A 22,495-nucleotide genomic window follows, 5' to 3' on the forward strand; every position below is an offset into this window, starting at 1 on the left:
GGTGGGGGACCCCAGAGCCAGGCACGGGCAGTCAGAGGTGGTCTCCTGTCCATGGCCCAGCTCCTGGCACATCCAAGACAACCGTGTTTGTAACTCACTTTTATTGTTTCTTTATAAACTTCCTCTCACATGGAGGAATATATTGTTATAGTCATTAGCTTATCTCTTTTCTTTTTTTTAAACTCTATGCTAACAGCAATGGAGCCAAGAGGAGGAAAAACATAAGCTACGATAGAAAGGCACTTAGAACCTGTTAGAATACTGATATCCTGGAATGTGCAACAACAAACCGACAACAACGACACGTACACCGGCCCCTTCGGGCCTGGTCTATCACCGAGTCACATGCTGAGCTAATGTCACCTTCCAGTGCCCTGTTCCTCCGCTCCCGGGGCTTGAGTCTCAAACCCCTCACCCCAATGGGGACTTGAGGCCTGGGGCCCTTAGTGGGGGTGGGGGGTGCCTGGGTCCTGGGTGGGGCGCGAGGGAAGGAGACCAGCTCCCTCCTGCTTTGCTCACAGCCCCTTCAAGGGGCAAAGCCAGTGCTGCCGGGCCCTGTCAGTGGGCCGGTTCAGGGTGACCCCTCTGGGACAGAAGGGCAGTCCAGGAAAGGGCAGGGTCAGCAGAGCTGCTCAGAGGAGGGAAATTGCAGGACTGCTAAGGACCCCCCTGCAGTCCCATAGCTCCCTTGTTCTGCAGCCGGAGACACGGAGGGCTTGGTCACTGTGGCCAAGGGCAGGGCAGGCCTAGGAGCCAGACAGAGCTCCTGACTGCTGGGCCAGCACCTCCCAGACCGAACCAGGCCCCCTACGGGGAGGGAACGTGAGGGCTCAGGGCGGGGAATGAGACATGTGCTGCACCGCCAGGGCCTGTGGGAGAGCCCAGCTCCCCGGGCTTGGGTTGGGAGAAAACCCAACGTGTGGGCTCTGGGGCACGTGGAGCCCCAGCATCCTTAGCTTATTCTGGCCCCTCCATGGGGGAGCAGAGCAGGGACACAGGGCAGGAGCTCAGCTCAGAAAAGCCAAAGGAAGCAGCCAGGTCGCCAAGTCCAGGCTCCTTCGTCTGGCTTCCCCTTCCCAGGCAGAGGGGCGGGGCCCTCCCAAGGGCATCCTTGGCTGCTTTGCGGCTCCTCTTCCCCTCCTCAAGCCCAGGTCCTGTCCATGGCCTCTGGAAGCTCCTGTGCCCAGCACCAGCCTGGAGCCCTCCCTCGCCTGTGTTGGCCATGACTTGGTGCCCCCAGGACAGAAGCCGTATCCCAGCCTGGGGTTGTGCCTAGCCAGCCTCCCCTCCTAACAACACCCTGCAGGCCTCCACAGCCCCTTGTGCAGGGTGGCACCGCCCCAGGCCAGGCCCGGCTCAGCCCCACCTATTCCCTGAGCTGGGCCAGTCCCAGGTCCTGGCACCTCTCCCTGCTCAGGGCTCCCTGAAAGTAGAGGGAGGCCCAGTGGTGAAGGGGCAGGTGAGTAGTCAGCCAGCCCCCTCAATCTGGAGTGTCAGCCAATCCAGAGGAGGGACTGACCCTCGGGCAGCGAGCCGGCGGCTGCAGATGGCGGGCAGTGAAGGGCAGCTGGCAGAGCGGGCCTCCCTCTCCAAGCTGGGAGGCGCCTTGTCATAAGGTAAGGTGGCTTCTTCCTGTGGCTTTGCCAGGGCCTGCGTCTGTCTTGCTCTCCCTCTGGAGGGTAGACCAGAGGGAAAGGGGTCAGGAGCCCCCAGAGCAGGGGCCCAGTGAGGCTAGGCAGGATGGGGTGGGGCCTCGATCCCAGGGGGTCCTCACAGCTCACCATCAAAGGGGATGGGGAGGGAGCCTGGCGCTAGTCAGGAGGACAGATGCCACCCCACCATCCCCACTGCCGGGACAGGGCTGGCCGGTGGGCAAGGGAGGGAGGGTGACCTGCCCGGCTGGCCACTGGATGAGCGTGGCACTAGAGTTGGGGGACGGGGGTACTGAGGGCTAGGTGGAGGATGGGGCGGGGTGGGGCAGAGGTGAGCCAGGCCTCAGCACCCAGGAGCACAGCTCTCCCTAGCTGGCAGACCCAGTTCCTCCCTTGGGAGCCTGGGGTGCCAGCAATGCCCTTCTAGCACCATCCTTGCTGCCCAGCTTATCTGGGGCTAGGTCTGCCCAGGGACACAGCCAACTGGGCCCTGAGGCAGGAGAACATTATTGCTATTTCGCAGAAGAGTTTCCGTTCGTCGGGGGGCAGGGCTGGGAGCCGCCGGCTGGGCTACAGGTGGTTGGCGTCCACTGAGTGGGTTCAGTTCACCACGGCCGGTTTGAGTAGCACGGAGCCCGGCGGGATGACCACCCAGCCAGGAGTGAGCGCCTCTGGGCTGCTGGCCGCCGAGTTGACGCCTGTGGACAGGTCCAGCACGGTGCCCGGCAGCAGGGGGAGGCCGTCGGGACTTGGCCGGGAGCGGCCGCTCTCAGTCCTCTCCAGGGGGGTCTTGCGGCCCTCTGTGCCCAGGGCCCTGGCCGGCACCGCCCCACGCCCCTTCTCCCCCTCGGCCTTGCCGCCAGCGGAGCCAGCGAGGAGGGAGACCACGGGCAGGCCCAGTCCGCCAGCCCCAAAGGGCGAGGGCAGCAGCGGGTTCTTGGCCAGATTGAGGGGCAGGACGGGGCCGGGCAGCCCAGGGCCCATGCCCCCTGCACCCCCACCGCTCCCGCCATTGCCACAGGCTAGGGCGCTGAGGTCAAGGGGGCCGGGGGCCAGGGGCAGAGGCAGGCCGGGCAGGCCGGGGCCTCCGAAGAGGGCAGCCGGGTTGGGGATGATGATCTGGGCCCCGCTGACGTAGGGGCTGCCGTCAGGGGCGGGCAGTGGTGGTTTGGGGGGCGGGCGAAGTTGCAGCAGCTCTTGCTGCTCGTGCGACACGAAGTGGCCGTGGGCCTTGATATGTTTGCGCAGCGAGCTGGGGTCCGTGTAGCGCTTGTGGCAGCCAGGCATCTTGCAGTAGTAGGGCTTGTCCACGTAGTGGGTACGCGTGTGCTTGAAGCGGTCACTGGAGTTGGAGTAGCGCTTGTTGCAGCCCTCGTAGGGGCACACATAGGGCTTCTCGCCTGTGGGCGGCGCCGGTGCCGGTGTGAGGGGCTCCCGCCGCCCAGGCCATCCCAGCCCAGTTTCCCACCCCCCACCCCCCACTCGACAGTCCCCAGGCCCCTCACCCCAGACCCAGACCTCCCTGAGAGCAGGGGCTGTCTGATTTGGGGGGTGGTGTCCTCAGCACCGGCAGGAGCTCTGACTCCAGTGGGGACGGCAGGTCGTGGCCGCTGAGAAGCCAGCCTGTGGCCTGGCTGTGTGTGCCCTTGGCCTCAGGCCTGTGCTTCAGACTTTGATGACAGCGACCACTTCCACAGGTAACTGCTTAAAGACCCTGCTGGGGCCTGGCTCACAGTGAGCTCTGCGTGGATGCCCTTGGCCCTGACTCAACACAGTTTCTCCAGATTTACGAAAGGGCTGCTCCCGCTGACCAGGGCCGGCCGGAGCCCCGTGAAGCTGTGAGCCTTTGAGACGTGCCTCTAGTGTAAAATATACACCGGAGTCCACAGACTTTGTAGGAAATGAAGAATTTCAGTGTCTCCTTGATGTGTGTGGGGTTTTTTTGTTTGTTTGTTTGTTTTTTGGCCACGCAGCGCAGGCATTCAGGATCTTAGTCCCCTGACCAGGGATTGAACCTGCGCCCCCTGCATTGGAAGCACAGTCTTAACCACTGGACTGCCAGGGAAGTCCCTCCCTGACGTTTTAATATTGAAGTGACAACATTTTGAATATACTGAGTTCAAGAAAATGTATCATTGTAATTCACCTCACCGTGTATTTCTTTGTACTTTTTTCAATGGAGACGATTAGGAAATTTAAAATTAAGGGGCTTTCCCTGACGATCCAGTGGCTAAGACTCCACACTCCAATGCAGGGGCCTCGGGTTTGATCTCTGGTCAGGGAACTAGATCCCACATGCTACATACAACTAAGAGTTCGCGCGCTGCAGCTAAGACCCGGCGCAGCCAAATAAATAAATATTTATAAAATAAATAAATTAAATTAAGTGTGTGGCTCTGCTGGCCAGTGCTGGCCCTGTTGTGTGCTGGGGTCCGTGAGAAGCGAGCAGACACACTGCAGTCACAGGGGGCATGAGTCGACGATCATACGAACACAATGCCGAGTGTGACACAGGAAGACGAGTCTGTCCCGATAGCGCGTGGCCAGAGTCTGACCCACGGGAGAGGCTTCCCCAGCAAGTGGCACTCGGAAAGGGACCACCAAACAGTTGGGGTACGCGCCTGTCTCTTGGCTGTGCGGATGGCCCGGCGCCCGCACTCCAGCCCCGCCCTTACCTGTGTGTGACCGGTTGTGGATCTTCAGGTTCTCCAGGCGGGAGAAGCTCTTGCTGCAGGTGGGGCAGCGGTGCGGCTTCTCGTTGGTGTGTGTGCGGATGTGGATGAGCATCTTGTATCTGCTCCAGGGAGGGCACAGGAGGAGGACAGCTCAGCCGCTGGACACCCAGGCCCCCCTTCCCACCCACCTCGCCCTCCCTCACCTGGCGTTGAAGCCGCGCCCATGGCGGGCACAGCCCTCCCAGTGGCAGCAGTAGCCTGCGTCCTTTTCGGGCTTGACGTGGTAGTCGTTGACGTGGTCCACAAGGTCTTGTAGGAGCTCAAAGGGCTGGTTACACTGCAGGGCCAAGAGTGTGCTGAGCCCGAGTGGGGCCGCCACCTGCCCTGGACCCTGCCCCACTCTTCCCAACCCCCACTCACCTTGGCCCAGCGACACACCAGCTGCTTGGGCAGGGGCAGCTCTGGCGAGAGGCACTTGTCCTTGGGGGGGGTGAGGAATGAGGAAGCAGGCAGGTGCACGGCCCCCCCGGAGCCTAGGGGCAGGAAGAACTGGAAGGAGCTGGGGACGCTGTCCAGGTAGCGCAGTGGCTGGAGGTCCTGGGGGAGGGCAGGGAGCAGAGCTGGTCAGCACCTGCCCACGGGCCAGTGGGCCCAAACCCCACCCCCACACCCCCGGTCTCCCTCTGTCTGGGGGTTGAGCTGTGTTCCACATGAGGACATGTCCCAGCCCCAACCCCTGGTACCTGTGTGCATGACCTTGTATAGAAATAGGGTCTTTGCAGATTTAAGTTAAGAGGTCAGACTGGACAGGGGCCCTAAACCCAGTGACCAATGTCTCCAAAAGGGAAAGGGAGATTTGGACACACACACCGAGGTGGGGGGAGGCCGTGTGATGACAGAGGCAGAGAGTGGAGTGACATGGCTAGAAGGCAAGGAGCACCTGGAGCCACCAGAAGCTGAGAAAGGCAAGGGAGGACTCCCCCTAGAGCCTTTGGAGAGAGCATGGCCCTGTCAACACCTTGATTTTGGACTTTAGCTTCCACAATAATACATTTCTGTTTTAAGCTACTCAGTTTGTGGTCCTTTGTTACAGCAGCCCCAGGAATACACCTTCTCTAGAACACACATCCCCTCCTTACCGGGCCGGTGGGCACTGCAGGCAGGTCCCCATTGCCCTGGCGCTCAGGGGACAGCGAGCTGCTGCCATTGGGCGAGTCCAGCCCGGACGGCGGCGACAAGCTGAGATCCACCAGGGGGGCTGCCGAAAAGCGTCCCTCTACCTTCTCGGGGAACTTGGGGTTCAGCAGGAAGCCTAAGGGAAGGCATGATTCAGGGATACTGGAGCCAGGAGTTCTGACGGGCCAGGCCCTCCTGCCCACGACTCCTCCACTGTGACTCTGGAAGCAGACACCAGCCACGCCCTGCCCCCGCCCCCCTGCACCACCCTGGGACCCCGGAATCTGAGTAGCAGCCTGTACAGCTGACAAATGTGACCTCTGCCGTGGTGAGAGGTCAGCCACTGGTTAAGATGGGAAGTACCCATTTTACAGATGGGAATGGGCTGGCACACAGGGTAAGTAACTGAATAGGGACTGGAACCCAGGGCCACTGATTCCCCATCACAATGTCAGGTAGGGACCTTTCTCACTTCTCTCCGGTCCCTTTCTGCCCCCTTCTGTAACATGAAAGGTTTGGGCTGGGCTGCTTCCAGAGCCTTCCAGCTTGGACGTGGTAGATCTGGTTTTCAGGGTCCACCGGAGATGGAGCAGAAGACCTGAGCCCAAAGCACCCCCTAAGAAGCACTTGCTGGGCTCGGTCCCCAGTCTCAATTGGTCTGGCTGACCGACCACTCTGCCTCAGAGCCCAGACACTGGGCCACGGGGCCTTTTGTTACTACCCATGAATCCCCCGTGCCCTTTATCAGCTCCTCCAAATTCTCCCAGAGGCCTCAGTCTGAATTCTGGCTCTGCTGTGCCAGCTTCAGGAGCTGGGCAAGTTAGTTCCCTCCTCCCAGGGACAGTGCCGCCTCCAAAGATAAACTGCTGGGAGGATGGATGGACAGTGTGGAGGGCGCTCTAAGTGAGGCTGTGAGGGGCTGTATGTCCTGGTGGATACACCTGGGACAATTTTCCCATCGCCAGGGCTCCACCAGGGCTGAGACTGCTGCCCTGCCCGGGCACAGTACCTGAGGGCGGGGAGCCCGGGGAGCCTGGGGTGGGGCTGTCATCCACCAGGCCGAGCTCCCTGTGCAGAGCTCGGTGCCGGACTGCACTCAGTGTCCTCTCCCGCTTCTCTCTCGCCGCCCGGAGCTTCGTGATGCTCAGCTTCAGGTCGAGCGGCTCGTCCAAGGAGTGCATGGTGATGGGGGCTGGGGGTGCGGGTGGCAGCAGGCAGCGAGGGGCTCCCAAGTTGGTATTCAGGCAGGAACCTGGAAGAGGACAGGAGCCGTGTTGTGACACTGTGACCCCAGACTCCTCCTCGGGCTGAGCCCATTAAAGCCCACAGAAGCGGAGAGGCAGTGGGTGTTGGGCAGTGTGAAGGCTGTCTCCCCGGGTAGAGAGACCCTCTGAGTGGCTCTGGATAGCAGGTATCGTGGTGAGCCAACCACCAACCCACAGCTAACTCCTCCACTTCTCACGAGACTTTTCTGGGAAGCAAAGCTCACAGGGTCCATTCTGCCATGAATGGAGTTTTAGCGACACTGTCTCAGGTTGCAGAGCTAGGAAGTGGCAGAACCATCAGATTCAAGGCCACATCTTCTCCCTGGAACTGGCCAGGCAAGTCCCAAAGGTCATTTCTGACTGAGTGGGAAGTCACGCCTGGGATATATGCCTGGTATGAGCTGGGAGACCCAGAACCAGGCCAGGAGGGTGATGAGTGTCCTCCCAGGTGGCCCTCAGAGGTGCTAGTTACTGACAGTTGTGGTCACCTCCAAGGGAATGAGGCTGAGAGCTTGTCCCAGCCAAGCTGTTCAAAGCCTGGCCTGGCCCCAAGGGTTGGGCAGACAGACAGGTGGCCTTGCCTCCCAGGGGCAGTCCAAGGAGAGGGTCCCACAGGCGTGGGGAGCCCAAGGGCTCTGGGCCACCACCAGGGGGCAGCTGGGGACTGTGGCCCAGCCAGGCCATCCAGGGGCAGGGTAGGGGGAAGTGATCGGCTGTCTAGTGGTTAGTAAAACACAAACATACATACATATTTTTTTTTTGATGGTGATGATATTCTTTTATTTTGAGTGGTGAATTTTCACCACTTTGAATTTCTCAGTGGTGTAATTTTCTTCACATATAAGTGACCCAAGAGCAAGGGTCCTTTATTCCAAATTCAAACATCATTTTTTACAGCAGCAATCTTTTCACATGCTGGGAAATGGTGTTTCCTTGTGTTTGTTAATTGAGATGATCACACCCTGAAAATCTATCTGCCAAACAAGATACTCTCTGTCGTTCACGGAATCTAGCTCTTCACAATTTAATAGGGAACATCCCCAAGACCACCACATGGTAAAAGACTTCATGTATTTCACCAGTGTGTGTGTTTGCAGAGCTGCCTGGAGCTCTCTCCAGGGAGCAGGACGGGGAGCCCATGTCCTCACCCATCTTCTCCAGACCAAGCCCCTCAGCAACTTGGAGCTTGCCCCAGCTCCAAGCCCCGGCTCATCCGTCTCCCCAACAAGCTCCACTTCTGCGAAGACCCTACACACACACAAGTAACAGTGGTCCCCTCCCTCACTTAGGACCCTCTGCTTCTGGGGACACATCCCAAGAGCCAAGCACATGGCTAACATTGGAGTCTCTGAGCCTGGGGAGGGGGCAGCATTATCAGAGAATGGGTGGCCACACTTGGCTGTGGGACCGGGGTCTGTGACTTGACTTTTCCCTGTTAAACTCCATCAGGTGGGAGCTGGCAGATCTGTTTGGATTAACCCGCAGGCCATGCATGGGCCAGGGGCTCCCAGTGATGCCGGAGGCGGGGGTGGGGGGGGGGGGAGGCTGGGACCAGACTGCCACCCTGTCCCCTTAGGAGCTCCAGACCCAGGTGGGCAGGTGACAGTGATGGATGGACCTGGGCCCCCTCCACTCTTCCTCTGGCTGGGCAGGGAGCTGCCCTCTGCCTGACCCACCCCCCCAGTTATGTCTGTCTGTCTGTGTGTCTGCCTGTCCCTCCACCTGTTTATTTTTAGACACAGGCCCAGTCCAACCTCCCTGAAGCTCCTCTGTGCTGGGAGCCTGGAAGGGGAGGAAGGAAGTAAATATTTATGCTGATTAAGAATTCAGGAGCCAGGAAGGGCTGGTGGCCTGGTCCTTCAGCTGGCCTAGAGCCACAGGCCTCCCCACAGCCTCTGTCCCCCACCCCCCTACCCGACCTTCTGGAGAAGGGGACCACGAGGGCAGGATTGGGAACTGGGAATTCAGACTGACACTCTCATTGGCAACACTCTCCGAGTAACATCCTTTGGCACCTGCCCGATGCCCTCTCCTAAGGCCAGAGGGGAGCCAGGGAGGAGCCGTGGGTCACCTCGTTTTGAAGACTTGTAGGAGACACTGCCTCAGCCCAGAACTAGGGAGGACCCCAAAAGGATCTTGTCTCCCAGGGTGAGGCTGGGACTACAGCACCCCCCTTAATCAGCAGACCCAGTCCCCAGAGACACACACCCCCCACTTCCTGCCACTGGGTCCTGCCCTGGGAACAGGGGTTCATTCTGATGAAAGCCAGAGCCCAGCCAGGAGGCCCAGCCTTCCCACTCCTGGGAAAGGAGGAAGGAGCCGCCCCCAAAAGCCCACAGCTCCCCACCCTAGGCTGCCCCACCCAAGGGGAGACGCCTGTGACCCCCACTCCTGCTCTGACCTTGGCCAACCTCAAAGTGTCCCCTTCTACCCCCCCACCCCCAGCCAGCAGTGGCCAGTTCTGGGCTCGGGCTCTGCTCTTTGTTCCCGGGCTGGGTGATGGGGGCAGTCCAGAGCCAGGGTCACATTCTCCTGGGCCTTAGAAGCCCGGAGTGGGTATGCAGCTGGGCCTGGAACCCCGGGACTGGCGCTGTGACCACCTCCGGAGGCCGGCAGCCAGCCATCACCCGATCGATTTGGGGGTGGGGAGGTGGACACTCGGTGTCTGTTTCCCGGAGAAGGAGAGGGACGCTCCGAAGAGTGATCCGTCTCGCTGAGAGTAGAGGCGAGTCTCAGGTAGCGTGGAACCTGGTTGCGGAACCCTGGCCTCAGTTTCCCGCTGATCGCGAGGTGACGCGACAAGCGCCCCGCGCTAGCGGGGTCATGCGGTCCCCGAGCGCGGGGGTTGGGCGGGGAGGCGGGGGATTGGGCGGGGAGGCGGCGCCGAGGTGGCCGCGCAGCCGGGCGCCGCTGCTCCAGCTGCGAAAGGAACTAATTAGGGCGGAGGGAGCGGGAGGAAGCGGCGCGGGTGGGAGCGCGCGGGGGTGGCGCGGGGACCACCGGGGCGGCGGGGGCGGGGCGGGGTCACCCCGAGGGTGGGCCGCGGTGGGCCTCGGGGGCCCGGACCCCGCCCCGCCGCGCCCGCCTGCTGGCCGAGCGCAGACAATGGCCGCTATTGTGCGCCCTCCGGCCGCACTCAGACGGCCCCCAGCTGCAGCGCCCGCAGCGCCCTCCCGGCCCTACCTGGCAGCCCGGCCCACCCCAGCGAGGGGCGGGGCCGGCCCCTCGGGGAAACTAAGGCCGGGACAAGTCACCGCCTCCACCAGGGTCCTGCGGCGTGGGGTGGAACTCACACCCGCAAGTGGGGGTCAGCATCCATTAAGCACCTACCATGTGCCAGGAGCCGTGTGTGCACGAATTCTCTGAACCCTCTAAAGTCGCTCTGGTGAGTGACGCCGTTGGTTTCCCTGTGGCACAGATAGGGAAACTGAGGCTCAAGGTCACCAGGCTAATGGGAGCCGCCCGGCAGGAATCTGCTCTGGAGAAAGCCCCTCGTCCCTGCTTGGGAGAGGGCCGCTGGCTGGGCCTGAGCCGGGAAAGGGGCCTGTGTGGACGGAGGCGGCGGGCTTGGCACGACCCCTGAGAAACGCTCAGGGTCTCCTTGGCAGAAACAGAGGACAGGGCCCCTGTAAGAGGGGCCTCCCTGCCCACCCCACAGCAGCGTGGGACCAGGTGAGCGAGCGCCAGGGTAGCAGTGTTGTCAGGGCAATGAGAGGCACACCCCTTATTCCCCGGGGTTGTCCTGAAACTGCCCTTTGAGCAGCTGTGACCCGTCCAGCCTAGGACTTGGGGACCAGGACCCAGGAGGTACCTCTCAAAAGCCCACGTGACTTTCTTGCTATGGAATGGAAAGCAGAAGCAAGTCCCTGGCTTCCCTGCATCTGGAAGGGTGCCCCTGCATCTGGTACAGGGACCATCATTGTCAGCACGTGGGTCTTACAGAGGGGGAAGCTGAGGGCTGGGAGGGGAGACCTCTGGCCCAGGTTGCATGAGTGGGGTGGGGTGGCATGCCCACTGTTTAAGGCAGGTGTTGTTTCATCCCCATTTGCAGATGCAAAAACTGAAGCTCAGGGAGATTAAGTGATCTGTCCAGGTTCACACAGCTTGTCTGTGGCAGAGCTGGGTTTCAAGCCCATGTGAACCCAGAAGCTGTGTTCACCATTGGCCCCTCCTGGGCCCATGGACGTGGGAAGGGGCAGGCAAAGGGGGTCTGGCTTCCCACCCCCTCCCTGCCCAGGGGTTTGTGGGAGCTAGGTGCAGAGCCCAGGAGGGACAGCAGGCTGTGAGTGGGTGCTGGAGGGGCTGACTATTGGGGGGGCCCACAGGGAGACTTGGGGAGCTGAGGGCAGATATGCTACCAAAGCAAACGACCCCACAGCCCTGCATTCCTGGGAACTGCTGTGGCGCCCTGCTCTGGCCAAGAGCTCCACCCTCCTCAGCCACGCAGTGGCAGGGGCTGGGGGGCAGGGGCAGGCCTCATCTTCTCAGGGCCCCCCTTTCTGACCAGGCCACAGAGCAGGGCTCCAGTATGGGTCAGACCACCTGGGTCTCCAACTTGGCCCTGCCACTTCCTGCCCATTTGACTTAGGGCAAGTCACCTCCCAGTCTGAGCCTCATTGTTGTCATGTCTAAAACAGGACTATAATCATAGTATAAGACATACCCCTCGGGCTTCCCTGGTGCCACAGTGGTTAAAAATCCACCTGCCAGTGCAGGGGACACGGGTTCGAGCCCTGGTCCGGGAAGATCCCACATGCCGCGGAGCAACTAAGCCCGTGCGCCACAGCTACTGAGCCTGCGCTCTAGGGCCTGCGAGCCACAGCTGCTGAAGCCCACATGCCTAGAGCCTGTGCTCCGCAACAAGAAGCCACCGCAGTGAGAAGCCCTAGCACTGCAACAAAGAGTAGCCCCCACTCGCTGCAACTAGAGAAAGCCTGCACCCAGCAACAAAGACCCAACGCAGCCATAAATAAATAAATAAATAAATTTAAAGACATACCCCTCATTGGATTTTGGGGAGAAATCAATAAAATGGTGCACATCCAATGATTAGTGTTTCCCATTAGTACGTAATGTTCAGCACCTAGAACACTGCCGGGCGCATAGTAGGTGCTTAATCAAACTTGTGAATGAATTCTCACTAGCGCTGCTGAGTCCCCCAGTCTTTGGCCAGTTTGGGGCTGTGAGGACAGCTGAGAGGGAACCGGCCCTCCCACTGTAATCACAGACATAGTCTCACCCTCAGCTGGGAGTACCTGTACTTCAGTTGAGGGTGTAACTAAACAAGCCTGTGCCCCTCGGAGGGCCACAGTCTCTGCTATCCAGTGGAGTGGCCACAGCTAACCCAAGCCACCTTCCAGAGCCCGACTGCATCAAAGAAAGAGCACTGGGAGGTCCTGGAGAGACTCTGAGCAGCCCTGGAAGAAGGAAGCCTCCTCCCAGGACCTAGGGGGCTTATCCTGAGACTTCGACCCAAGCAGGTCCCAGGAGAGGGGCCAGTGCCGGCAGCACTTCCTGGAAGAGCGTGGGGTTCGCCTTCCCCAGGAACCTCTTGCTTGACAAGCAGACCCCGCCCCCACCCCAAGATGGGCACTCAGCCAGCATGGGGGTGAGGGTGGCGGGCTTCCCCAGGTCTCCTGGAGGGCAGACCCTGCCTAGGTGGGAGCTCAAGGGCCTCCAGGTGACACAGCCAGGGCTGAGCTCTCTGCTTAGCCATGGGGGCCTCGGGAAAGCTCCCAGCTGGGCACCTCCTGAGCAGGGGTGCATGCCGGGAACCCCCCACTTGGGTACGTTTAGAAAGCCCTACCCAGAGTCAGGCTACCAGGTCCCAGTCCCCTGTCACACCTTTGAGACTTGGTTTCCTCATCAGGAATACAGGCCCCATGGATAAGGTGCCAGCTCATGGGGCACCCCACAGGGCGAGATTGCCAGGCACCTGGCACACAGGAGGTGCCAGCAACTGGTAGCCCTGAAGATTCTTGTTTCCAGCCCTGCGCTGGGGGTGCCCCACACAGTAACTCAGCCTCTAAGGTCACCCAGATGGTTCAGGCAGTACTGATGCTGGAAGGCAAGCAGCTGGCTCCCCTATGCCCCTCCCCAGCTCCAGCTTCCCAGGAGCTACATTTCCTTCCCCAATGCCAGCAGGGTGACAACAGGCTCAAGCTCCGGGGTTGGGGGGGAGGTGGGGGGGAGCAGCTCACACATGGGCCAGGCCTGCAAATGCACACTCACACAGACACACACACCCATCCAGCTGCAAGGGCCAGCCTGGCACAGAGGCCTCCCCTAGCCTGGTGGCTCCAGGCCCATCAAGGCGGCCTCCCACCCCCCCACACACCCCCGCCCCGCTGCCTGCCTGCCTGCAGCCACCTTTGCACAACTATGTCTGGTATTTTCCTGTCTGCCCAGCTTGGGGGGGGCGGTGCGTGGGGCTATGAGCACTGCCTGCACCTGGGCCTCAGCCAGAGGCAAGCCCGCCAAGCAGCCCCCACGCCCAGGTGGCGGGTGGAGAGGGAAGGGCTGGGCCCCCAGGCCACCCAAATCCCTGGGAGGGGCCAGCACCAGGGGAGCCAGACAGGGACACACACCAACAAGGCTTAGGCACAGCAGCCTAGGCCCTGCCAGGCAGCACTGCCACCCGGAGTGGGGGGACAGGGCTGGGCACTCTGCCAGTGCTCTCTAGGGCCTGCAGAGGCGTTGGCCAGTGTCCCACAGGACATGGATGGGCACCCATGGCACCCTCAGACATATAGGCACATGCATATGTGTCACACCTGTGCATACACACGCCACACACAGGACACGGCAGGTAACCAGGGTCAGGGTCCTGGACTCAGGAGTCTCGGCTTATGGGTGGGAGCGGGGATGAAGCCCAGTCCCCACAGAGAAGGAAACACTGTGCTTCCCACACTGAGCCTGGCTGCAGAATGAGTCCAGGAGTGCCACCCAAGTCCTGGGGGCCCCTCCTCACGGCCCAACCCTCCCACCACCCCGGGACAGGGACCAGGCCCACTGCCAACAGCCCCCGCCAACTCAAGAAGGCAGGAGGTGGCCAGGCGGGCTCTGGACTTTGGCCCTTCCCTCCGCTTCATTTACCAACCACTCAGTTATGCATTCCAACACCAGGCCCTCCACTCGGTCCTGGGGGCCCACAGATGAATGAGAATGAAGGGCGCCCAGACTCACAGAGGTGAACAATGTTGGGGGGGGGTGCTCCTGTGTGTGTGGGGGTGGTTGGATCCAAGTTGGCCACGTGGACATGGGGCGAAGCGTTGGGGTCCTCACAACTAGTGCTGTGGGCCATCTCCATTCATCCTCAGGACCCTGTGACTTAGGTGCTATTCTCCCCACTTTCCAGATGGGGAAACTGAAGCTCACAGTGGTTCAATTAACTGCCAAAGTCACAGAGCTTATAAATAGCACGGCTGGGATTCACCTCCAGGCTCCAAAGCCCACATTCTTTCTGCACCCAACACTGCAGAGGCCTGGGAGTGTGGCCCCAACTGACCCACAATGAACCTGCCTGTCATTCAGCAGAGGAGGAAGCCCAAGAGAGAGGCTGGGCCAGGACCTGGAGGGTACTGGGGAGCCATGGACTGCTCTACACAGAAGACTTGCCATCTTCCTTTCCAGCCCAATCCCCTGTTCCCAGGCTCTCCCCTTCAGCACCTCCTTTCTCAGGACTCCCTGCCTCCTGCTCACCTGATGCTCTTGGGTGCTAGCTCCTGCCTCACAGCCTTCTGCGCTTCCATATTCTCCTCCAGCTGCCACTTCCCTCCGATCTGCTCCTCCAGAGTCTCCCTTGATTCACTCTTTGCCTCTTGTAGGCATACATGGCTGTCCTTCCAGGTGCCTGAGAGCTGAGCAGAGGACCTGCCTCTGTCCCCACACCGCTGAGGGCAGCATCCCTAGCCCTGCAGCGGCCCCTTGCTGCCTGCCACACTCGCCCTGGGTCCAAGTCCTCACAAGTGCATCACTAATGCCACTCCTTCCACCACAGTGAACTGAGCAGCAATGGGAAGTGCTGGGGACTCAGAGCCAGACAACCAGGCCTGCTGCGATTTGATGTGAGCAAGGCTCTGGGCCTCAGTTTCCCCATCGGTGAAAGGAGGGGGCTGGCCTAGAGTAGGACCAGAGCTTGAACATCCAAACCATTCCCCTAACGGCACCATCACACCTGCCCTTCCCTTCTCTCTCTCTCTCTCTTTTATTTGGCCATGCTGCAAGGCATGGATCTTAGTTCCCCAACCAGGGATTAAACCCGTGCCCCCTGCAGTGGAAGCACAGAGTCTTAACCACTGGAGTGCCAGGGAAGTCCCCAGCCCTTCACTTTTCTCAAACACTTGGTACTCAGTGAATGTTTGTTGAATGAATGAGAGAATGAATCCATTGGTGGTACCTACCAGCAGGGGAGGTGTGGAGGGGCTTAAGGCCCAAAGAGGGAAGTGGTTTGCCCCTGAGGCAGGGCCGACACAGATGTCTCCTCCTCCCTGTCTGGGGCAAGGGACCCAGGAGCAGACCTGGGCGGTGAGGGTAAGGCAGTCAGCATCACCCTGATCGGTTGGGATGACCAGAAGGGCGCAGTTCCCTCAGCTTCATCTCCTGCCACTCCCACCCAGCCCTGACACAGAGCCGCCCCAGAACAGCTGGCCTAGACCAGGCCCAGCAGGAGCTCCAGCACAAACTCTGGACTCCACCCCCATGCCCTCTTCCCAGCCACCCCTGCCCCTCCCCTGCTCCCACTCTGGGTAGCAAAGCAAGTCCAGAAGCCAGGGGCATGAACCCAAAGGAAACACCCACTGGGTGGGGCCGTGCCAGGCCTGGCCTGTTTCAGGCCCTTGGGGCCCAGGGCCCACGGGACCACTCAGGATGTCCACTATGTATCCTGAAGGGGGTGTTGGGGGCCTGGCCTGGAGGAGGTCGGGGCTGGCAGGCAGACAGCCAGCAGCACTGGAGTGGGGGGTACTTTACAACAGGCAGGACAATGGAGGGCCCCACAGCCTTGGGGGGAGGTGGACCTCACAGCTCTGGGTCAGTCAGCCTGGAAGTGTGGTGATGGGGGTTGCCGAGGGTCTGGACGCAGGAAGGAGTGGCCCTGGGGAGAAATGGCTCAGGCAGGCTGGGACTTGCCAGGCAGACCCAGGCGGATGATGAGGGGGAGGGAAGGAGGCTTCCTCCAGACACAGCTGTCCCACATGATGCCCATGCAGAGGATGGGGGGCAGCAGAGAAGCTGGGGGGATTCCCAGGCTGAACTGATATTTCAGGGGCCAGGACCACACAATCCTAGGCTCTGGTTCCCCTCTGACCCTCCCTGATCCTAAGTGACCCTGGGCCAAGCCCTCAAGTCTCTGAGCCTCAGTTTCCTCCCCACCCGCCTCCTTACTCCCAGGATCCCAGTGGGAAGCTACCCTGTGAGTGTGTCAGGCAAACAAGACCCTCGGTCAGCCAGGCAGGATTGTCTTCCTGGAGGCTCCCGGGGGCTGACTCAGGCAGCTCAGCAGTCTCCTGGGGCCTCAGCAGGTTCCCACCCACCCTTGGCCATGACTGGAGGAAGGGGCCAGAGGCCGGGTCTGAGTCCTTCTGGAGATAGCCATCTGCCATGACGGGGGTACGTGTACACATGCATGTCACACATGCTCACGTCGGCCCTCGCTGTGGAGGTACTACCTGGCCTCTCTAGCAGTGAAGACAAAGGGCCTGAGGCTCCAGCCACCCCCCAGTTATGGCTCTGGAAGATTCTCAGCCCCCGCTGCCCATCCCCCACCAGGGGCAACTGGAGCAGACGGGAAGTCCTCCCCCATTGGAATCACCTCCCATCTCTGTGGCCCCCAGGCCCCTCCAGTTACCCAGACCCTCCATCCCATCTGAGAGGGGGAGGGGAGTGGAGAGCCAGAGCTCCCTGCCCCCCAAGATGCCCAGAGCAGGGCCTTTACCCTGCCCAGCCTGAGGGAGCTTGAAGAGACATGTCCCAGGCAGGAGGCAGGTCAGACCTCTGGGGCTCCCAGAGCACCTGGAAGGGGTCCCACAGCCCCAGAGCTGGAATGGGAAAGAGGACCAAGAACCCCTGCAGACCTGGGCCAGGCCTCGTCTCCCCCGTGGAGAAGTCTGGAGCTGAGGCCAGGAGGATCAGTGCCAGGAAAAGGATGGAGGCTCGGGGCCCAGTATGCACAGCTGCTAGGGCCAGCTCGGGCCCCCCTCAAGAGCAGGCTCCTCTCTTGTGCCAGGCCACCAGACCCCAACCCCATCCTCCCGAACCATAGCAGACCCAGGAACTCAGGCCCAGATGCCCATCGGCCCTCTTCCATACTGTGCCTCAGTTTCCTCGTTTGTCAAATAGGGATCAATGAGTCTCTCTCACGAGGCTAATGTAGCAATTTCAGGTGACAGATGTCAGTGCCTGTGATGGCCACTGGAAGGCATCCTTTTGATTTTCTCAGGGAGCTGTTAGAGGCATTCCTCCCCTGCTGCTCCATCTCCTGACCCACTTCACCTCCCCAACCCACCCCCAGCCCCCAGGACCTGAGCTGATATTTTTATTAGTTGGAGAGACAGCAGGGGCTTATAGGGCTAAGTTGGATCCTGGAGAGAAACCTGGGTCTACTCCAGACCATGCCCCTGCATAAGACACCCCCCACCCACTCAACAAGTCCATTCCTGTCCAGGTGTCAGGGTCACCCCAACCGTGGCTCATCAGCGAAGCACTAGAGGTCCTGGGTGAAAGTGCAGAGTCCCTGCCCCCAGGGTGGGGCTGAAGCGGCCACCCTGGAAACCACTAGGGCAGATGTGTCCCAAGGGCCTTGCAAAAGCTGTGGTGTCTTCCACCCAGGGCTGGAGGCAGGCTGGGGCAAGGCTGAGTATCCCATCCCCACCTGGCCCTGGCATTCTCAGAGAGGTGAACCCCCAGACTTATGTCTGGACTGTGGCCCATCTCTAGGACTCTTTCACAGGCCCTGGGAGGAGAGGCAATTTGGGTTGGGGGGAGATCCACATCTTTTGGCTGGCCCCAAAGACACCCTTGCCAGCCAGGGACACGCCCACCTCTGAGAAGGGTGCTTATCGAGGTGAAGGGAGGACCACCCAGCACCTTCCAGGGGTCAGCTCTCTGGCCTCAGTCATCTGTATGAAATATAAAATGACAATAACCCCAAATAGAGGAGGGCTTCTCAAAGCCTCGAAAAAGGCAGACCCACACCCCACCGCCCCATTCCACTCGGCTCAGGGCCTCCCCACTGCAATCCGAATTTCCCACTTGGGTGAGGGGCCTCTTCAGCCCCGCCTGGAACACGGGAACCTGGGGAGGCCTCCTGCGCGGGAGAGAGCCAGCAGCAGCCCTCGCCCCAACCCCTGGTGTGCCTCTCAGCGCCAGGGGCCCCACCCCAAACGCCTCCCAGAGAGCTCAACTGCACGCCCCAGCCCCACATCTGGTCCCCCAGCCACAGCTGTCGCCACCCTCCCTCATCCTGGGATTGCCCCAAACTCTGCCTGGCACCCGTCCCCACCCCCTCGCCCAAGTGGGAAATTCGGATTCCAGGCAAGTCGAGTTGGGGTAGATGGAAATGCACGTAGGAAAATGTCAGGAAAACACATTCTTCCTTCTATAAGGCAGCTCAGACCCCGGAGGATTAGGTGGCAGATGACACTCCCACAGCCTGGGCCAAGGCCAGGAAAGGAGAGGAGAAGGGAGAGGGGTCCACATGATGGAGCTGAGAGGGATCCAGGCCCTCTGACAAGCTCCAGGGAGAGGCCCTGGCAGAGCTCTGTCCCCAGACCAGTTTGCCCTTTTGCCCGGCACTCCTAGCAAGGAGGGGAGCCCAGGCAGGAGAAGACATCGCTGTGGCTACCCATCTGCAGCTGGGCTTTTCAGAAACAACAAAAGCTTTGGGGGGGACTCAGTTCACAGGATTGTTTAAAAATGAGGTTTCTGGATGTCTGTGGCATTCAGTTATTCATAGTGGCTCCACCCACGGATAATTGAGAGTTGGCTTTTGTTGGCCTTAGCCCCCTCTCGGCACCCCCCACCCCCAGGTCTTCTCATGGACTCTGCAGGTCAGGAAGCTCACCTTGTCTGACCCCCTTGGTTTTACAGAAGAGGAAACTGAGACCCAGAAGGGGGAAGAGCCTGGCCCAACGACCCTCGGGAGTTGGTGGCACCGCCAAATGTCGAATCCAGGACATTAGACTCCCAGGCTAGGGGCTTTTCCCACTCACCCAGCTGTGGTGGCCACCCAGCTGTGGCCCAGCTCCAGCGAATCCCCCAAAGCCACTGACCCCAAAGGCAGTGGTGCCTGGAAGTGGGGTGACTCACTGTCTGGCTTCCTGGGGCACCTCCTCCCCATCAGTGAGGGAAGGACTGGCAGGTGTCCCTGTGTAGAGAGCCAGGAGCAGGGAGAGGCCCCCAGGGGTCCTGCATCAGGGTCACTCAGGGGCCGAAGAGCCCCAGCTGGAGGGATTTAACATCAAAGGTCAAAGGTCACAGACAGGGAAGGGCGGGCAGGCATAGGGGTCAGAGGGTCAGCGCTAATGGCAGCTCCGGAAAGCAGGGGGAGGGGAAGGGGCTAAGGAAAACGGGCTGCTTTCAACGGGTCTTCAACCCCCATAAATGGTGCCCAAGCCCCTGGCACTGCCTCCTGCTTGGCTGACTGCAGACAGGGCCAAGCCAAGCTGGGCTGGGCTGTGAAATGAGCTGGGCTGGAGCTCAGAAAGGGGTGTCCTGGGAGGGGCCCCCAGGTGCAGCCCCTCCCCCAGTGCCGGCCAGGGCCAGCTGGGAGGCCCAGCCTGGGCCCAGAGGGGAGAAGGAGGAGCAGAGGGGAGGTGCCGAGGAGGTCGTGGAGAGGGTTGTGTGAGCTGGGCTGGAACAGCTGTGGCACCGTGGCACTGGTGTGGGGATTGGGGAGGGCTGGGCGGGTGGGCACACTGAAGGGGCCAGTTTCCCCTTCCCTGGGCCTGTCTTCCGTAGCTGCTGGTTAAGCCCCACCTTCCCTCCAGGATGTCAAGACAAGGCATGTCTAGGACCTTCAGATGGCTGCCTCCAAGGACCACAGCTCAGGCCCTGTCCCTGGCCCAGACCAAGAACCATGGGAGCCCAGGCCTTGGCCAGGTCCCCAGCTGGCCTGGCTGCCCCCTCAGTGTCAAGCGTTCCCTTCAGAGCCAAGATCCTGGGCTGTGATGGCTGGGGGCCCAGGGCTCCTCCCAGGATCCCTTCCCGCTTCCCAGGCCCCAGGGCAGGGCTGGGCAGCTCCCTGCAACCATCACTGCCCAGGGTGGCCGGCCAGGCGGGCCCTCCTGGAGAGGTGGACAGGCCGCATGCTGCCCTGCTGTGGCCTGAGTACCCGGCTGGGCAGGGCAGTGTGCCAAGGCCTCCAGGTGCCAGCCTGGATTCCAGCCCCATCCCAGGGGGCCTTCGGGGAAGCAGGGCGCAGGCATCTCCCTCCTTCGGGATGCACCTGCCTTGCCCCCCTCCTTCCGCCCCCATCCAGACCCTCCCTCAGGCAGGTTGGAAACCCCTGCCCTCCCCACTCTGCCAGACCCTTCTGCTTGCACCCAGACAGCAGGGGAGGAACAAGTGTTGGACAGGACGCCAGCTCCCAGTCCTGACCCCCGGGGACGCCTCCCTCCCCTGGCCCGAGGAAGGTCGGGGCTAGCCAGGGGCAGCAGGGGGAGACTTTCCTGGACCAGGGAGGAGACACCTTTCAGCCCCCATCCTAGAAACAGCCCCGCCGTGTGAAAGGGCGGCTGCCCGGCTGCCCCAGACAAGTTCGTGCCCGGGCTCGGGGGTAGGGGTGGGGGCCTCTCTCACCCCGCAGCACGCCCCCACCGCGGCCGCCCAACTTCCCCGCCGAAGTTTGCTCCCGCCCGGGGCTCGGCCGCAGCCCGGCCTCCGGACAGAGGGAGGTAAGGAGGGAGGAGAAAGACAGAGAGACGGAGGGACGGGGCCGGGGAGCCGGCGAGGGAGGGAGCGCGCGAGCCAGCGAGCGAGGGAGCAAGCGCGGGGGCCCCGGCGAGGGCTCACAATGGCCCGGGGCGAGGCGCGGACGAGGGAGGGGGAGGCGACCCTCGGGTCCCGCAGCCCCCGCGCGACAGGCCAGCCCCCCGCGCCGGTCCCCGTCCCCACGGCGCGAAGCCTGGGGGCTTCCTACCTCGGCGGCGGGGGCGGTCGGGCTCCCGGCTGCGGGCTCCGGCGGTCTGGGAGCGGTGGGAGAGCGAGCGGGGGAGGGGGCCGGGCGGGCGGGGGCCAGGGCCCGAGGCTCACGGGGCGCAGGCTCCCCTGGCACGGCCGCCCGGCGCCCGGCCGCTCCGCCACATCTGCAGCTCCGGCAGGGAAGGTGGCCGCGGCGGCCGGGCCGTGCGGGGATGTCTTAGAGAGGGAGGGAGGAGGGAGGAGGGAGGCGGCGGGAGGAGGGACAGGCGGGCCGCGGAGGAGGGGTAGGAGGAGGGGCGCGGGGGGCGGCCTCCCTCCCTCCTCCCTCCCCCCTCCCCCGCTGCTTCCCTCACTCCCGCCCTCCCAGCAAACCCCTCTCGCCGCCGCGGCCCCAGGTCCGGGGCGCCAGCTGCCAGGCGGGGCGTGCGCGTCGGGGGGAGGGGGCGGCCGGGAGCCGGCGCTGGGCCGGGGGAGGGGAGGAAGGGAGGGCGGCGCGGCCGGGGGAGCGGGCACCGGGAGGGAGGGGGCGCCGGGCCGCGGCCGAGCCGCGCGCGGCCTCCGCGGCCCCATCCTCGGGTACCCCCCCGAGGCCCCGCCCCCGGCCCGAGGGCAGCTCTAGGACACGGCCCAGGAGGTGGCCTGGGGGTGGCGGGGTGGGAAGGGACGTCCCGCCCTCGGGGAAGCCCGGAGAGGGGGCGGCGCGCGGAGGAGGACCGGAGAGAGAGCGTGCGGGCCCAGAGGAAAAGCCCCAAGACCGGGAAGATGGAGGAGGTCGCGGCGGCCGAGGGGGTGGGGGCCCCTCGCCTCCCTCTCGCGGGGTCACCTTGGCCTGGCCCCCTGCGGCCCCGGGCGGCGGAGAGGGCGGCAGGAATGCTTCTTCGCAGGCCCTGATTTCTCCGCCCAGCTCAGTTCCAGGAACGCGCGGGCAGCGCCCGGCGGGCAGAGGCCCTGGCTTCGGATTCGGGGCGGCGCAAGCCAGGGTTCGAGGTGGGCCTCAGCCCCTCCTTCCCGTCGGACGTCGGGCGGGTCCTCGCCCTGCCCTCGGCCTCAGTTTCCCGTGGAATAAGGAGGAGGCCCCACCGCGGTCTTGGTCTCAGCAGTTGGGACAACGTGCCTTGTCAGGCCGAGCGCCGCTGGGGTCCTTGGTCGCGCCTGCACCCTCAGCTCCCAGCGCGGTGCCAGCGGTTAGGAAGTGAAAGGAGTGGGTACACGCGAATGAGAAAGCCCCGCACCCGCACACGGCTAAGTTGATTTCTACCTCCTGAGATTTAACCCCAGACTCGCATTCTTAAGTGTGTTTTGTTTGGGCCAACCCAGAGCACCCCCCCCAATTATCTTCTTGCTGTCTGGTGGCAAATCTTGGTTCAAAAACAACCCTCCTGCTGTTGGCCAGCCCTGCCAGTTGGCCTTGAGGGGTCCAGGAGAGGAAAAGCATCCTCCATAGGTGAGGCATCTGACTCTGGGCGTAATTTTGCCTTCATTCGTGTAGTTGATGCTGCAGTGCCCCGCCAGAGCCTGGGACGAGTGCGTCTTCATCACGCAGCATCCTCAGTGTGTGGCACAGTGCTTGGAACATAGTAGTTGCTCA

The 22,495-nt window shown here is 62.1% G+C and overlaps 1 protein-coding gene across 1 annotated transcript; it reads right to left on the minus strand.

Annotated features, from left to right (window-relative positions):
* Nucleotides 1-86: 86 nt before the first annotated feature.
* GLIS2 (GLIS family zinc finger 2) lies at nt 87-21,372 on the minus strand. The gene is made up of 7 exons (XM_081256631.1): nt 20,906-21,372; nt 6,513-6,755; nt 5,467-5,639; nt 4,748-4,924; nt 4,531-4,664; nt 4,328-4,446; nt 87-3,052 (listed from the first exon to the last, which is right to left on the minus strand). The coding sequence occupies exons 2-7, from the start codon at nt 6,682-6,684 to the stop codon at nt 2,253-2,255; spliced, it is 1,575 nt and encodes a 524-aa protein (XP_081112757.1). The 5' UTR covers nt 6,685-6,755; nt 20,906-21,372; the 3' UTR covers nt 87-2,252.
* Nucleotides 21,373-22,495: the final 1,123 nt, after the last annotated feature.

This window comes from Mesoplodon bidens (assembly GCF_964165515.1).
Source record: "Mesoplodon bidens genome assembly, chromosome: 15".
Lineage (NCBI taxonomy): Eukaryota > Metazoa > Chordata > Mammalia > Artiodactyla > Ziphiidae > Mesoplodon > Mesoplodon bidens.